General features: G+C 42.5%; 1 protein-coding gene across 1 annotated transcript in view; it reads left to right on the top strand.

Annotated features, from left to right (window-relative positions):
* The window catches only part of LOC133258058 (ATP-binding cassette sub-family C member 4-like), a 119200-nt gene that overhangs the window by 24221 nt on the left and 79038 nt on the right, over positions 1-15941 (top strand). The window contains exons 9-13 of the mRNA XM_061434397.1: positions 7348-7444; positions 11132-11329; positions 12672-12812; positions 13563-13600; positions 14264-14358. Of these exons, the coding sequence (XP_061290381.1) occupies positions 7348-7444; positions 11132-11329; positions 12672-12812; positions 13563-13600; positions 14264-14358 (569 nt within the window). The remainder of the gene's footprint in view (positions 1-7347; positions 7445-11131; positions 11330-12671; positions 12813-13562; positions 13601-14263; positions 14359-15941) is intronic.

The following is a 15941-nucleotide window of genomic DNA, read 5'->3' on the forward strand; positions in this document are numbered from 1 at the left end:
CTGCTCTCCTTGGCTACAGATGGCATCCACACCACGATGTCCTCACATGGGCTTCCCTCTGTCCTTGTGCACCCCTGTATCTCTGTCTTTTTTTAAAGAAGTTTTTATTGAAATATAATTGATTTGTAATATTGTGTTAATTTCTTCATGTGACAAAGTTACTCAGTTATATACATACATGTGCATGCATGCTCAGTTGCTTCAGTCCTGTCCGACTCTTTGCACATTTATGAACTGTAGCCCATCAGACTCCTCTGTCCATGGGATTCTCCAGGCAAGAATACTGAAGTGGGTTGCCATGCCTGCATCCAGGGGATATTCCCTGCCCAGGGATTGAACCTGTGTTTCCTGCATCTGCATCTCCTGTATTGCAGGTGGCTTCTTTACCCACTGAGTCACGTGGGAAGCCCATACACATACATGCATTCTTTTTAATATTCTTTTCCATTATGGTTTCTCTCACAATACTGGATATAGTTTGCTGTGTTATACTGTAGAACCTTGTTTATCCATTCTATACATAATAATTTGTATCTGCTAATCCTAAATTCTGAGTTCATCCCTCCCCAACACTGGCTCCACCCACGCAACTGCAAGTCTGTTCACTGTCTGTGAGTCTGTTTCTGTTTTGTAGATAAGTTCATTTTTGCCATATTTTAGATTCCACATGTAAGTGATATTATATGATATTTGTCTTTCTCTTTCTGACTTTCTTCACTTAGTGTGATAATCTCCAGGTCCATCCATGTTTCTGCAAATGACATTTTTTTTTATTTTTCAGTGGCTGAGTAGTATTGCATTGTTTGTATGTACCACGTCCATTTATTTGTGGATGTACATTTAGGTTGTTTCCATGTTTTGGCTGTTGTGACTGGCGTTGATATGAATATACGGGTACATGTGGTTTATAGTTTCATCCAGATATATGCCCAGGAGTGGGATTACTGAACTATAAGGTAATTATATTTTTAGTTTTCTGAGGAACCTCCATACTGCTTTCCATAGTGCCTGCAGCAATTTGTATTCCCACCAGCAGTGTAGGAGGGTTCCCTTTACTCCATACCCTCTCAGTTATTGTTATTTTAATGATGGTCATTCTTACTAGTGTGAGGTGATACCTCATTGTAGTTTTGACTTGCATTTCTCTAATAATTCACAGTGGTAAGCTTCTTTTCATATGTCTCTTGGCCATCTGTATGTGTCCTTTGGAGAAATGTCTATTTAGATATTTTGCCCATTTTAAAATTGGATTTGTTGTTGTTGAGTTGTATGAGCTGTTTGTATATTTTGGAAATTAAGCCCTTGTTGGTCACATCATTTGGAAATATTTTCTTCCATTCTGTAGGCTGTGTATTCATTTTGTTTATGGTTTCCTTTGCTGTACAAAAACTTGTAAGTTTGATTAGGTCCCATTTATGCATTTAAAAATTTTTTTTAAATAATTATTTATGACTCCCCTGGGTCTTTGCTGCTGTGGGTTTTTTTTCTCTAGTTTGGTGAATAGGCACTACTCTCTAGTTGCAATGCATGGGCTTCTCATGGTGATGGCTTTTCTTGTTGCAGAGCATGGGCTCTAGGGTATGTGGGCTCAGTAATTACAGCTCCTGGGCTCCAGAGCACAGGCTCAGTAGTTGTGGTACATGGGCTTAGTTGCTTTGTGCATGTAGGGTCTTCCCAAACCAGGGATGGATCCTATGTCTCCCACATTGACAGGTGGATTCTTTACCACTGAACCATCAGGGAAACCCCCATTTGTACATTTCTGTTTATATTTATATTGCCTTCAGAGACTGATCTAAGAAAACAATGGTATAATTTATGTCAGAGAATGTTTTGCCTATAATCTCTACTAGGAGTTTTATGGTGTCACATCTTATGATTAAGTTTTTAAGCCATTTTTAGTTTATTTTGTGCATGATGATGTGGTGTGTTCTAACTTCATTGATTTCTATGCCTGTGTTTCTGTCCTTATGTCTTAGTCTCCTCTTCATCTACGCACACCAGTCAGATTAGATTAGGTCCAGTATAACATCTGCTGGATCATTGAAAAAGCAAGAAAATATCTATTTCTGCTTTATTGACTATGTAAAAGACTTTGACTCTGTGGATCACAATAAACTGTGGAAAATTATGAAAGAGATGGGAATACAAGACTACCTGACCTGCCTCTTGAGAAACCTGTATGCAGGTTAGGAAGCAACAGTTAGAACTGGACATGGAACAACACACTGGTTCCAAATAGGAAAAGGAGTATGTCAAGGCTGTATATTGTCACCATGCTTATTTAAATTATATGCAGAGTACATCATGAGAAACACTGGGGTGGAGGAAGCCCAAACTGGAATCAAGATTGCTGGGAGAAATATCAATAACCTCAGATATGCAGATGACACCACCCTTATGGCAGAAAGTGAAGAAGAACTAAAGAGCCTCTTGATGAGAGTGAAAGAGGAGAGTGAAAACGTTGGCTTAAAGCTCAGCATTCAGAAAACTAAGATCATGGGATCCAGTCCCATCACTTCATGGAAAATAGATGGGGAAACAGTGGAAACAGTGTCAGACTTTATTTTGGGGGGCTCCAAACTCACTGCAGGTTGTGATTACAGCCATGAAATTAAGACACTTACTCCTTGGAAGGAAAGTTATGAGCAACCTAGATAGCATATTAAAAAGCAGAGACATTACTTTGTCAACAAAGGTCCATCTAGTTAAGGCTATGGTTTTTCCAGTAGTCATGTATGGATGTGAGTTGGACTATAAATAAAACTGAGCACAGAAGAATTGATTCTTTTGAACTGTGGTGTTGGAGAAGACTCTTGAGAGTCCCTTGGACTGCAAGGAGATCCAACCAGTTCATCCTAAAGGAGATCAGTCCTGTGTGTTCATTGGAAGGACTGATGTTGAAGCTGAAACTCCAATACTTTGGTGACCTGATGCAAAGAGCTGACTCATTTGAAGAGACCCAGATGCTGGGAAATATTGAGGGCAGGAGGAGAAGGGGATGACAGAGGAGGAGATGGCTGAATGGCATCTGTGACTTGATGGACATGAGTTTCAGTAAACTCCGGGAGTTGGTGATGGACAGGGAGGCCTGGTGTGCTGCAATTCATGAGGTTGCAAAGAGTTGGACACGACTTAGCGACTGAAGTGAACTGAATATAACTAAGGGTAAGGATTACTTTTTTAAGGTCCCTGTCACCAAATTCCAAGGTACTAATAACTAAGGTATCAGCAAGTGAATCTGGAGGGAACATGATTGATATACAGCAGGCCCAGAATAGCAAAGTAGAGACTTCAGCAGAGTCAGCAAATGTGAGAAAGAGACGTGTGAGGAGCTCTGAGCTCTGGACATGAGAAGCTGGGGTTCCACATCCACTAAGCAGAGGTCGTTAGTCTTTGGTGAAACTTGCCCGAATGTAAAATGTACTCAGTGTTGGGGTGATGAAAGAATTGTAGAGATGGATGGTGGTCATAGCTGCACAACAATGTGAATGTACTTAATGCCACTGAGCTGTCTGCTTAAAATGGCAGAAATGGTAAATTTCATGTTAGGTATATTTTACCACAATTAAAAAAAAAAAAACTGTATAGTATCATTGAATCTTTTAGAACGTGAGTGAACAGGGCAGCTGACACATGGCATGGCCCCCAGCTCTCTGATTTGACTCCCATTTCCCACCCTCTCCTCATCATGAATTGATGAATTTTCCCTTAGAGATGTGCCTTGTGTCTTGCCGTGAATTGAATGACAGAAGCTAGTGCTGTGCAGGGATTCCCCACCCCTACCCTCCTGGCATCGTGAGTATAGCAGGCTCCTTGTTCCCAGTGCCCCACCCCAGACTTACAAGTGTCTGTCACCCTGTGAGCATCTGCACAAGTTCCCCATCACTGTAGGAATAGTTTCTACTGGTGGTTGCATCCGTGTCACAGGGAGGGGAGAGCAGGCATTTTAGTGCCAAGTACAGTGTACTGATCACAGAAATTCTCCTGAATTTTTTTTTCAAACACAGGAGATATTTGTAAAATTCTCTCAGATATTTCGGGTGTACTACTTTGGATATATACTTGATAGAAGCAAGCTTAAGATTGTTGTCTGCTGATCAGAACCACATCCTTTAGGGTGACTTAAAGCAGAAAACATGAAAGCAATTTAGGAAACCACTCAGCAGCAACTGGAGAGTGTTCTCAAGTTAGAGAATTGAATGGAACAATATGCTGTGAGAGATGGTGGTCATATGGAGACTTAGTCATGGGGAGGGTTTTGTATTAAAAGTGGATGAATCACACTTCTACTTGCCATTAGCAGTTTCCTACAGTCATGACTCTATCTCCAAGGACATTGAGGTTTGTGAGTTTATGTTGGGGAGTTTTATGTTGGGTGCACTAAGTGGGTTCTATCACCTACAGAAGGTAAGAGGCCATAGGTGAACTGATGGAGTTTTATCATGCTATGGATCCCATCCTGGTTCAGCCCCACATCCCAGACCCACTCCTCTTGTATCATCAGCTCTTCAGGTCTGTCCTGATCAGATTCCCACACTGCCATATACACAGCTCACCCTCCTGCTCCAGCCCTTCACAGAGCCCCCTCGACCCCTCTTGTTCAGGATGCAGCTCCAGGTGCTCAGAGAACAGGCTTCTTTGTCATCTGCTCCCATAAGCTTTTCCAGCTCATCACTGGAAACCCACACCAACTTGGTGTCCAGCTGTGCTGGCTTTGTGGTGGGTTCTTTCTCACTCCTCTCTGTCTGTACATACTGGTTCCTCTGTCCAGAGCCAGGGAGCAGTGTCCCAAGACACAGAAAGAAGGTGAAAGATGAGCCCTGCCATTCCCTCCTGCTCCTCCAGGGTGCCCGTGCCCTCTGTCTTCCCACAGCCCTCAGTAGGTGCACTTGACCATTTATGAGTCCCCCCAAGCCCTCCTAAGCTGTGAATGCAGGAAAGCGCCTCAGCCCAGCGTGTTCTGTTCCAGGACCCCTGCACCTGCTGTGTCTTCTTCCAGGATGTTTCCCCAGAGAGGCTCAGGATTCCTGTGTCTCCCCATCTAAGACAGTAGCACCCTGTGCTTTTCCTTCATAAAACATGTCACAGTGCAATAGTGCATTTTCTACACTCGTTCTGTGTGTCCCTTTGTACACAGTACAGAGTATTGATTTCCATCTTGATGTATGGGTGTATCCTCTGCACTTAGGACAGTGCCTGGCTCTTCAACAAACCTCTGCTGATTGAATGAATGGAGGTGGGGACTCTCTCTGTCTTATTTGTATCACCTTCACCACGGGATGTGTCCCCTCTTAATACAGCCCTTATATAGGATTATATGTGGGATTATAGGATTAATACAGCCTGTATATAGGAATAACAGTTAAACAACTGGTTGTTGACTCAGTCGTTTGTATGGCATGACTTGGAAATCTTTCCTCTAAAAACTTGGAAAATAGTGTATTTATCTAGTGATTGGATAAAAGCATTATTTAGGAAAAATTCAAAGAAATCAACTGATCACTTCATTGTAATAATTTATATTACCTCATCTGTGATGGAATGTGAGGAAGAAAATGTTTTAAAACTTTGGGTTGGTCCATCTTGGACATAACAGCCTTTCACATTTGGTTAACATCCACCTTCAGGGACTATTGGCAGGTAATTGTGAATTAAGGAGAAGAATTCTGTTTAAATGTTTTAGTACTAAGTTTGAAAAGGTGTTGATCAAGAAGCTTAGTTATGAACGCCGAGCTAACACATGTCAAAAGGTAAAAATGAATCCTTTTGGACTTAATGAAGCGATGGTGTATGGGTCTACATCCTGGAGTCTTGCTTCTGATCACAGACTCAGTGTAGAGTGTCCCCTTAGGACTTTTCTGTCCTGAGTCCAAAGCACAGGACCACTTGTGGGTTAGGGAGGAGCGGAGAAGGGGGCTGACGTTTACTGAGTGTATTGGTGGTTTGATTTCTTAGAAGGTGTGGATGAGTTGTCATTGACTTTGTTTTGAGATGAAGAAACTGAGGTTGAGTTGCTCGTCTGATGTTGTCAGGCTCGTGAGAAGGACTGAGCTGCAGTCTGCTGCCTCCAAACTCTTGATCTGACTCTCTCAGCTGAGCTTTGGCCCAGGTTCCTGAGATTTACTCTGTGAAGGCATTGGGCTCCCAGAGTATCTGCCTGGATCCCTGCCCATGGTCACTGGGGCCCTGGACCCAGCTACTTGCTTCCCTTGACAGGTTGTAGACCCTGTGGGTGAGCTTGGAGCTGCATTTTAAATGTAGGAGCTTTTTTTTTTTTTTATGGTGAATAAAATTTAAGGTTGATTAGTGAGGGGAGCTGCTACTGCTGCTGCTAAGTCACTTCAGTCATGTCCGACTCTGTGGGACCCCATAGATGGCAGCCCACCAGGCTCCCTCATCCCTGGGATTCTCCAGACAAGAACACTGGAGTGGGTTGCCATTTCCTTCTCCAATGCGTGAAAGTGAAAGGGAAGTCACTCAGTCGTGCCCGACTCTTCACAACCCCATGGACTGCAGGGCACCAGTCTCCTCCGTCAATGGGATTTTCCAGGCAAGAGTACTGGAGTGGGGTGCTATCGCCTTCTCTGAGTGAGGGGTGGGGTCCTAGATATAGAAAACTGGTATGTGCTCTGAGTTATTGGGTGGTTTCCACTGTGATTTGGGCTGTTTGGATTCTGTTCTTTTATTTTTATATTTGTAAGATATTCAGTCCTAATGAAAAAAGATTTGCCTCCTGGTTGCAAATGGGAATGTTGTAGAGACTGATGGAGGCCATGCTTGCATTCATTTTCTATCTAACATTCTTTGGGAACAAGTGCCTAGAAAATGCACTCTGGCAAAGGTTACCAAGAATCTATTCAGTTTTTGTTGCTAATACATACATCATTCATTATAAATAATCACCTAGAAAGCTGTCTAAGAATGTACACATTTCTATATGACATAGATCCCTGTCCTCCCATTCCTGCATAGTGATAAAATAATGTTTTAGTTCAGTTAAGTTTTGGAATCTCAGTATTACTCAGACATTTTTCTTTATGAAGCATGTAAATAATTGTTAAGCCTAGTTTTAGGAAAAGAACTTAGCTCTTGGTATCTCCTTCGCTAGAGCACTTTGTAGAATTTTTTAAGCAGAATTAGGTTCAAATTTGTTGTTGATAAGTTTAAGAACCTATTTGGATTAATTGATTTATGTTTATTTAATTTGTATTATTGATTTGATATTTAAACTACAGATCTTTGACTGCTGTGTAGTCTTTGTCACATTGTTTTCAAAATATAAGTTTCCAGTTTGAAGCACCCACATGAATGTGCTTTTGCATTCTGTACCTTTTACATTTGTAGGTGTATCCGTCAGGCCTTGAAGGAGAAGATCACAATCTTAGTGACTCATCAGCTGCAGTACCTAAAAGATGCAAGTCAGATTCTGATACTGAAAGGAGTAAGTAGTTTCTAGATGTCTGTGGAATCATTAGCACTCAGGCATGCTGAAGATCAGACCTCTCAACAGGTCACTCTCCCTGGATTCGTGGTAAACGCCCTCTTTTCCCTCAATTTTTCACTCCCTTCTTTTCAGAGCTGGTGTTCTTGCCTTGGAGAATAAATCCAAAGACCTGTAGAAATGTCACTACTACACTCTAAGTCACATAAACCCTAAAGTATATAGAAATGCAACCAGAGGGTTATTGAATCATCAATGTTCTAATGAAATTTGTTTGGGATAATGATGCAATTTTATTTAGTCCAAGTGTATTTTTTAGAAATTAGACTTAAGTCAAAGTATATTATTTAGAGATCTAAGATCTGTTGGTATCCAATTGATTGTTATACATAGTTTGCCTAAAGAGCATCTTCTACTAACACCAGAAATGAGGTTGGGTAGCCAAACCCCTAGGTCAGAGATGTCCACTCTGCTGGTGTCGCCAGTTGCTGGGTCTCACTGCCCAGGTCTCTCTATGTCCCTGATATGTGTGGGAGCCTGTGCAGCAGGAGTACAAGGCCCTGCCTTCATGGGGCTCCTGTTCTTATGGGGACAGATGTGAAAGAGAGAGAGGTGGGCTAACATCCTGGCTGCCTCCCTGAGGAGCTGGTGCCTCACGGGGTCTGAATGACATGAAGGTGGGGGCCCCACAGTCACCTGGGGGAGGGGGTCTGAGGCAGCAAGTCCTAAGGAAGAAGGTGACCTGTTAGGTTGGAGGAATGGCAGAAAGACCAGCATGTCTGAGGGGAGTGAGCAGGGGGCTGTGGAGGGAGCTGGTCTCCAGGCAGTGGGCAATGGGTAGAAGTGGGATGGAAGCCTTGGACGGTCCAGAGCAGAGGAGTATTGTGGTCTGATATGGAAGTTAAGTGATTCCTTTGATGGTCACTGGAGGGGCAATAGCAGAAGCAGTTAGAAATTTTAGTAAATGTGAGAAGACAGAAGTGTGGGCTGAGGCTAGAGTATCAGTTTCTAGAGCTGTCGTAACCAAGTACTGCAAAATGAATGACTTAAAACAGCAGAAGCTTATTGTCTCCCTGTTATGGAGGCCACAGGTCCCAAATCAGGTGCTGGCAGGGCCGTTCTCTCCTGAAGGCTCAGGGGCAATCCTTCCTTCCAGTCTTTGGTGTTCACCAGCCCACTCCAGTGTTATTGCCTGGAGAATCCTAGGGATGGGGGAGCCTGGTGGGCTACTGTCTATGGGGTCGCACAGAGTCGGACATGACTGAAATGACTTAGCAGCAGCAGCAGTCTTCCTTGTGTTCCTTGGCTTCCAGCTGCAGCACTGTGGTCTCTGCCTCTGATGTCACATGGCCGTTGTTGCCATGTCAATCTGAGTCTCTGCTATTCTCATGATGACATCAGTCATATTGGATGTAGAGTCATCCTGCTCGAGTATGACCTCATCTTAACTTGATTACATCTGCAAAGACACCGTTTCCAGTAAGGTCACGTTCACAGGTGTCATGTTTGAACTTATCTTTTTGAGGAGGGGGCATCATCCAACCGACAGCTCCTAGCATGGTTGGGGGTTGAGTGGAAAGTAGTGAAAAGTGTTCAGACTTGGTGGTCATTTGATGCTTCACTCCTTGGCTTGTTTGCCTCTGAGTCTCAGCACCTTTGTTGTTAACCCCTGACTGCTCCACAGGCCCTTGGTCAAATCCCTGACTTCTGAAATGAATCTCTGCTCCAAGAAAGATTATTAAGATACAGAACCCCTACATCTTTGCAAGCAGATCCATGTGTTGACTCCTTTTCACTCCTCTAGGAATGGAGGGAGGGGCTGAGGTTTTTAAGTTTGAGAGCAGTTGATTTCATATGCAGAGGGGGCTATTCTAGTGTGTAAACCCAGTGTTGACAGTGTTACGAGCGCAGGATCAGTGGGCAGGAGAATAACTTATTTAGCCTATCCCTAGATGTTTTAGGGTCCCCTTATTGCTTCCTTTGAGGACACTACCCCCAGTTTTAGTACTGCTGCTAAGTCGCTTCAGTTGTGTCCGACTCTGTGCGATCCCGTAGACGGCAGCCCACCAGGCTCCCCGTCCCTGGGATTCTCCAGGCAAGAACACTGGAGTGGGTTGCCATTTCCTTCTCCAATGCATGAAAGTGAAAAGTGAAAGTGAAGTCGCTCAGTGGTGTCCAACTCCTAGCGACCCCATGGACTGCAGCCTACCAGGCTCCTCTGTCCATGGGATTTTCCAGGCAAGTGTACTGGAGTGGGGTGCCATTGCCTTCTCCGATTTTTAGTACTAACCAAACAACTATTTGTCCTTTGATGAGCACCCCTGCATGAGTTGGGGTCCATCCTCACTGTTTGTCTGGTCCCTCTCTCACAGCAGAGAGGGGATAGCTGCCCCCTTGTCCCCTTGAAATTGTCAGTGTTTGACTGTTGAGTGAAATTGTTGTCTTTCTACTAACAGTCATTTCATTGTGCATATTACAGGTATGAAGTGATCAGTGGTAATTTCACTAAAGAGATGTGTGAATTTTGCTTCCCAAGTGGAACAAGACACAATATATCCTGTACAATTTTCTAGTTCTGCAGTATCAGGTGTTATGCAAATGCTGCCCTGCGTTTCTCCCAGTGGATGCCCTCAGGGGAGAGGGTGATAGGGGTCCCAGCGAGAGTCCTGGGCCATCTCCCTCCACCTGAGCTGCCTTAACCACAGCTGCTCTCATTTGATGAGTTTTGCCTCCTGAGATTTTTTTCCCCTGGTGTTTTATTTGCTACTGAATAAATCAGCTGAGTCTGGTTTCAAGGAGTCAGAAAATAGTGAAACATCTACGAATTATTTTATATGACTTTGTAAGGGAGGGAAACTGTGTAAGGATGTGTCACATGTGTTCAAAGAAAGTGATTTGATTGGCTGTATTTTAAGCAGTTGCCAATTTGGGGACGCCTGGTGGCTGCTTGTGGTTGATCATTCCTGTTTTTTTCTTGGATCTGAGTGCATTGATTCTGCCTTAGGTTTTGGTTTGTGGGCACAGACTGCCAGGCTTTAGAGCCACTCCAGTCCCACGGCCTCCTTGTTTAATTACTTTATCAGGTGGAATATTGAATTTTCAGTTGGGAACTTGCTGAGTGTGTGTGGGGCAGTTGTAGAGACCATGGAGATGCCTCTCATGGATTTTCTCTCCAGGGCTGGCTCCTATTATCCCAGCCGGGCACATGATAATGTGACGGTGACAGTGATCAGTGAAGATTTAATGAATGACTCTTACCTATATGCAGATATGCTGGTCCCCACCTCTGGGTTAAGTTTAAATTTCTTTCCTAGAATTGTCACATGAGGCTCCTCTCAATTCCCATGTTGTCTAAAAAGACTGTGCTGATCCTGCCACCAACCTCTGTACTTCTTGCTTTCCTAAGTTCCCAGGTTAGTCATGTCAGTGGCCTCCATTCTTAAACATGAGCAAACGTTTCTTTCATATCCCCCAGCACCTGACACAGGGACAGGGTTTGGCAGAGAACACAATGCTTAGTTGTGTCCTGAGCTGACTGAACTAGATTTCTCCACAAGAATTCTAGCCCGAGGGATCATTTTTTTTCAAAAGTAATAATTTAAAACCAGATAACTTTTTTTGATTAGTATTTAAGTTGGTTTAATATTATCAAATATAAATTAATTTGTCTCAACTTTTTCATTTTAGGGCAAAACAGTGGAAAGAGGAACTTACTCTGAGTTCCTGAAATCTGGGGTAGATATTTTTTCCCTTTTTGAGAAGGGGAATGAGCAGTCTGAACCATCTCCAGTTCCAGGAGCTCCCACTGTGATCACTGAGTCTTTGGTTCAGTCTCTCCAATCCCCAAGACCCTTATCGAAAGATGTGGCTCAAGAGGACCAAGATGTGAGTTGTGCCTGGGTCTGTCTGCTCTTGGTGGTCTCATGGACCTTCAGTCTGCTCTGCTCATGACATCTTCATTTTTCCCAAAGTGGACCCTAAGGTTCCCAAAGTCTTGTTGCATGGAATTGGTAGAATTAGAAGAGCATGAAGGAAGCAAACCTGCTTGGGGTTCCCCTTTGGGTGTAGGATGGAGAATCTTATGGAGATCAGTAGTGGGTACACTGCTATGAATTTCTGAGTGAATGTGGCTCACACTGATTGAGAACTCATCAGTTTACCGTAGTTACATCCTATTCATCCTGGCGGCCTCTGGCTTCCCTTATGCATCCAGAGGCTTTAATGTGAAGACCCCCTTAGACTTAGTCCTGCTGTTACCATGTTAAATCACCTACTTCTCCTATATGTTAAAATGTTCTAGTACTGCATGTGACTGATGATATTATTTTGTCTCACTGTCAGATGGTTTATGATAGGCCAGAGGTAATGTATGCAGAGGACCTGAGACATGGTAGACACTTCAGTGTTAGTTCCCATCCTCCTTTCTTACCCTTCAAGACGAAGAATCACATCTTATCCACCTTGAATCCCAGTGACCAGGATAGAGCTGAGGATATCCTAGCCCCCTGTGACTCTATAATGCATTCTAAGTCCTCCAGACAGAAATGCAGAAATGCACTAGATTTCCCTTAAAAACATGCACAGATATTCTTTGATATCCAAACCCAAGAGCCTGGATGATTCTGATAAGTATTTGGATTAGTTGTTCACTTTCTAAACTCAGGAATCACTCTCTAAAATTGAGGAATCAAATAGATTCAGATCATGTGCTTGCAATGTGCTATTCAAACTCGTATTACTCCAACTTACCCTGTGAACTCAGTTTACTGTATTTGGCCAGTATTTTGAGCCCCAAGTATGCTTTATGTTTCTATCATTGAGTGACAAAAGTCATCTAGAGGGATACATTAGCTACATATCATTTCCTGTGTTATTTTAGAGCAAGCTTCTGAATTTATACATTAATTGATTTTTGTGTGTGTGTGCTGAGAGTCGTGATCTGTTTTAAGCAAAGGTACCCAACAGTGAATAATCTTGTGCAAATGTTTTTTTTATTTCTAATAGATTCCTAGAAGTAGGATGGCTTGGTCCAAGGGTAAACACATACGTGATTTGGCCAGATATTCCTACACCCTTCTCTATAGGAGATGGACCATCCTGCACTTCTACCAGTATATGAGATGTATCTGTTTCCCCACAGCTTTGCAGAGCAAGGCACTGTTGAACTCTTGAAATTTGGGGTTCATTATTTAAAACTTCATCTCTCACTGCCATTTTTCCCTTCCAGACTGAAAATATACAGGTTATACTAGCTCCAGAGGACTATTTGGAAGGAAAAGTTGGTTTTAAGACCTATGAGAATTACTTCACAGCCCATTCTGACTGGTCTATCATCATCTTCCTTATTCTAGTAAACATTGCAGCTCAGGTACGTAAGGGCATTTATTTTGGTTTATGCACTCAGCTTGTTGTTTATGTACTATTTATACTGTATTTTATAATTATTTTTGTGTATTAAGAGATTTATCTCAGAGAATTGGCTCATGAAGTTGTGGGATCTTGCTGGGTAAATGTGAAATCTGAAAGGCAGGCTTGCAGGCTGGAACCTCAGATAGGAGCTGACCCTACTGTCTTGAGGCAGAATTTCTTCCTACTCCAGGAAGCCTCAGGTTTTGCTCTTAGGGCCTTTGACTGACTGGATGAAGCCACCACAGTGTTGAGGAATCTTCTCTACTAAAGTTCTGATGATGGATTTGAACCACATCCACAAAACACCTTCCCAAAAATATCTAGAAGATTGTTTGGTTGAATCAGTCGAGACTGGCCCAACCAAGCTGACACCGGAACTGATCATCAGTGTACCTGTCAAGCTTTTTGCTTTGAAAAATCCCAACATTTGTCCTGTTATTTCTGCCTTTTGCAGTCCACTTGGATTTGCATTGAAGTACATTATATTTTGGAAGCAAAGTCTTCTAGGGAAAAGGGGATTTCTTTTAAAGGTATTAAATTGCAAGAGCCCCTCCCCTGACCTGTGGTCATCTGGGGTTTGGGGCTTGGCACAGACCTGAGCTAGAAGGACCGTCTCCATGTTCTGGAGCCTTTCCATCCCCTAGCCTGGTGAGCAGGGTGTGAGGCTCTGTAATGTCAGTGTGTGAGTGACTGTTGTTTCTTGCTCCAGGTTGCCTATGTCCTGCAGGATTGGTGGCTTGCATTCTGGTGAGTGATTCCTGGTCTGACTGAAAGTGCTGTGAAATCTACATGAAGCCTCACTTTCCTACAGAGTCAGAGGGACTGATCCTTATGTAATTTCCCTGAAGAAAAATGAAAGTTCCTGTGGGTGGTGTGTGATCCCCACCATGGTCTGTCCCCATGTCCCTCCCTTTAGCAACTTCTTCAAAGAATTTTTTTTTCTTCTTTTGAACTTTTAATATAGTATTGGGGTATAGCTGATCAACAATCTTATGATAGTTTCAGGTGCACAGTGAAGGGACTCAGTCATACATATGCATGTATCCATTCCCCACCCCTAAACCCCTCCCATCCAGGCTGCCACATAACACTGGGCAGAGTTCCATATGCTATATAATAAGTCCTTATTGGTTACCTGTTTTAAATATAGCAATGTGTGCATGACCATCCAAACTCTCTAACTATCCTTCTCCTCGGCAACCATAAGTTCATTTTCTAAGTCTGTCTTCACAGATAATTTTGAAAGCTGAAGGTTGTGTCAGACTTTTAAAAGGGAGATATACACAGGGTCTTATGAACCTGGGAATGCTTTATAGCATAACATACATTTCTAGAATTTTATTTTTTTTATATTTGTGTATATTCTATATATAATCTATAGTGTAATATTTTTTCTTCCCTGTTCCATAGGGCAAATGTACAAAGTGGTCTGCATTTTGGGACATATGTAAAAGAAGCTGAAGATGTAATGTTTGTTCTGAACTGGTACTTAGGAGTTTATTCAGGTAAAGTTGAGTCCTTTGCTCCATTATACCAGAGTCTAAGGTGTTTATAATGAGTCTGAGTGATAAACTAGGGCTTCCAGAGTAATTCAGCAATGCCTTAACAGATTGTCTTAGTTGCATTTACTCTGTGAACTAATTACAATAATTATTTTAAAGCTCTACCAGAAGAAAAGAGTTTGAATGTATATTCTTAATTTGCTTTGTACTGAATGTTGGTAGTTAATCCAGGATTGCACATTCACAAAATCAGCCCCTGGAAATACATGGCAATTGTTTGTTAAATAGATTGCTTTAGCTAAATCTTTTATAGCTATATAGATGGTAAGGGGATTAGAAATGGAGCCCCTTGCTGTAATTGAGGTTGTTCCAATTCTGTCTGAATAAGCCCTGGCTTTTATTGATCTTGGATGAAATCCTTTGGCAGCATGGGCCCCAAATAAAAGCATTATTCCCTTGCAGGTATGCAAAGCTCCCCTTTACCACACTGCTTATCTCTTGGGCTTCACTAATTACTAGAGAAGCTAAGCAGGGGAAATTCAGTGTCTAGGATTGGGATTCCTTCTCTTTCTTACCTTGAGATCACAGTGTTATATCCTCCTCAGCTGTGTGATTAATTTAACATTTGGCTTGCCAGACTAGACTGACATGACTCTCTCTATTCACAAGTGTGTTTAGAATACATATAGCTTAATAGCTTGCATGTTACTTAAAGGATATCTTCACCTAAAATTGTAAATATCTTCTTTATCCATTCATTTTTTGATGGACATTTAAGTTGCTTCCATGCCCTGGCTTTTGTAAATATTGCTTCTATGAATATTGGGGTACATGTATCTTTTTGAATTATGGTTGTCCCAGGGTACAGGCCTAGTTGTGAGATTACTGGATCATATGGTAGTTCTATTTTTAGTTTTTTAAGGAACCTCCATACTGTTTTCCATAGTGGCTGTATCAATTTACATTCTTACCAACAGTGCAAGAAGATGACCTTTCATCCACATTCTTTAGCATTTATTGTTTGTGTATTTTTCATGATGGTCATTTTGCCTGGTGTGAGGTGATACCTATTGTAGTTTTGACCTACATTTCTCTGATAGTGATGTTGACCATCTTTTCATGTGCCTCTTGCCTACATGTATGTCTCCTTTGAAGGAATGTCTATTTAGGTCTTCTGCCCATTTTTTGATTGGCTTGTTTGCTTTTTTGATATTGAGCTGCATAAAGTGTATATTGTGGAGATTAATCCCTGGTCAGTTGCTTAGTTTGCAGTTATTTTCCCCCATTCTCAGTGTTGTCTTTTCACCTCATTTATGGTACATTATACACTGGAATTGGAGAAGGCAATGGCACCCCACTCCAGTACTCTCACCTGGAAAATCCCATGGATGAAGGAGCCTGGTAGGCTACAGCCAGGGACCCCAGTCGCTAAGAGTCAGACATGACTGAGCGACTGCACTTTTGACTTTCGTGCACTGGATAAGGAAATGGCAACCCACTCCAGTATTCTTGCCTGAAGAATCCCAGGGACGGGGAGCCTGGTGGGCTGCCGTCTAAAGGGTCACACAGAGTCTGACACGACTGAA

This window comes from Bos javanicus, chromosome 12, assembly GCF_032452875.1.
Source record: "Bos javanicus breed banteng chromosome 12, ARS-OSU_banteng_1.0, whole genome shotgun sequence".
NCBI lineage: Eukaryota > Metazoa > Chordata > Mammalia > Artiodactyla > Bovidae > Bos > Bos javanicus.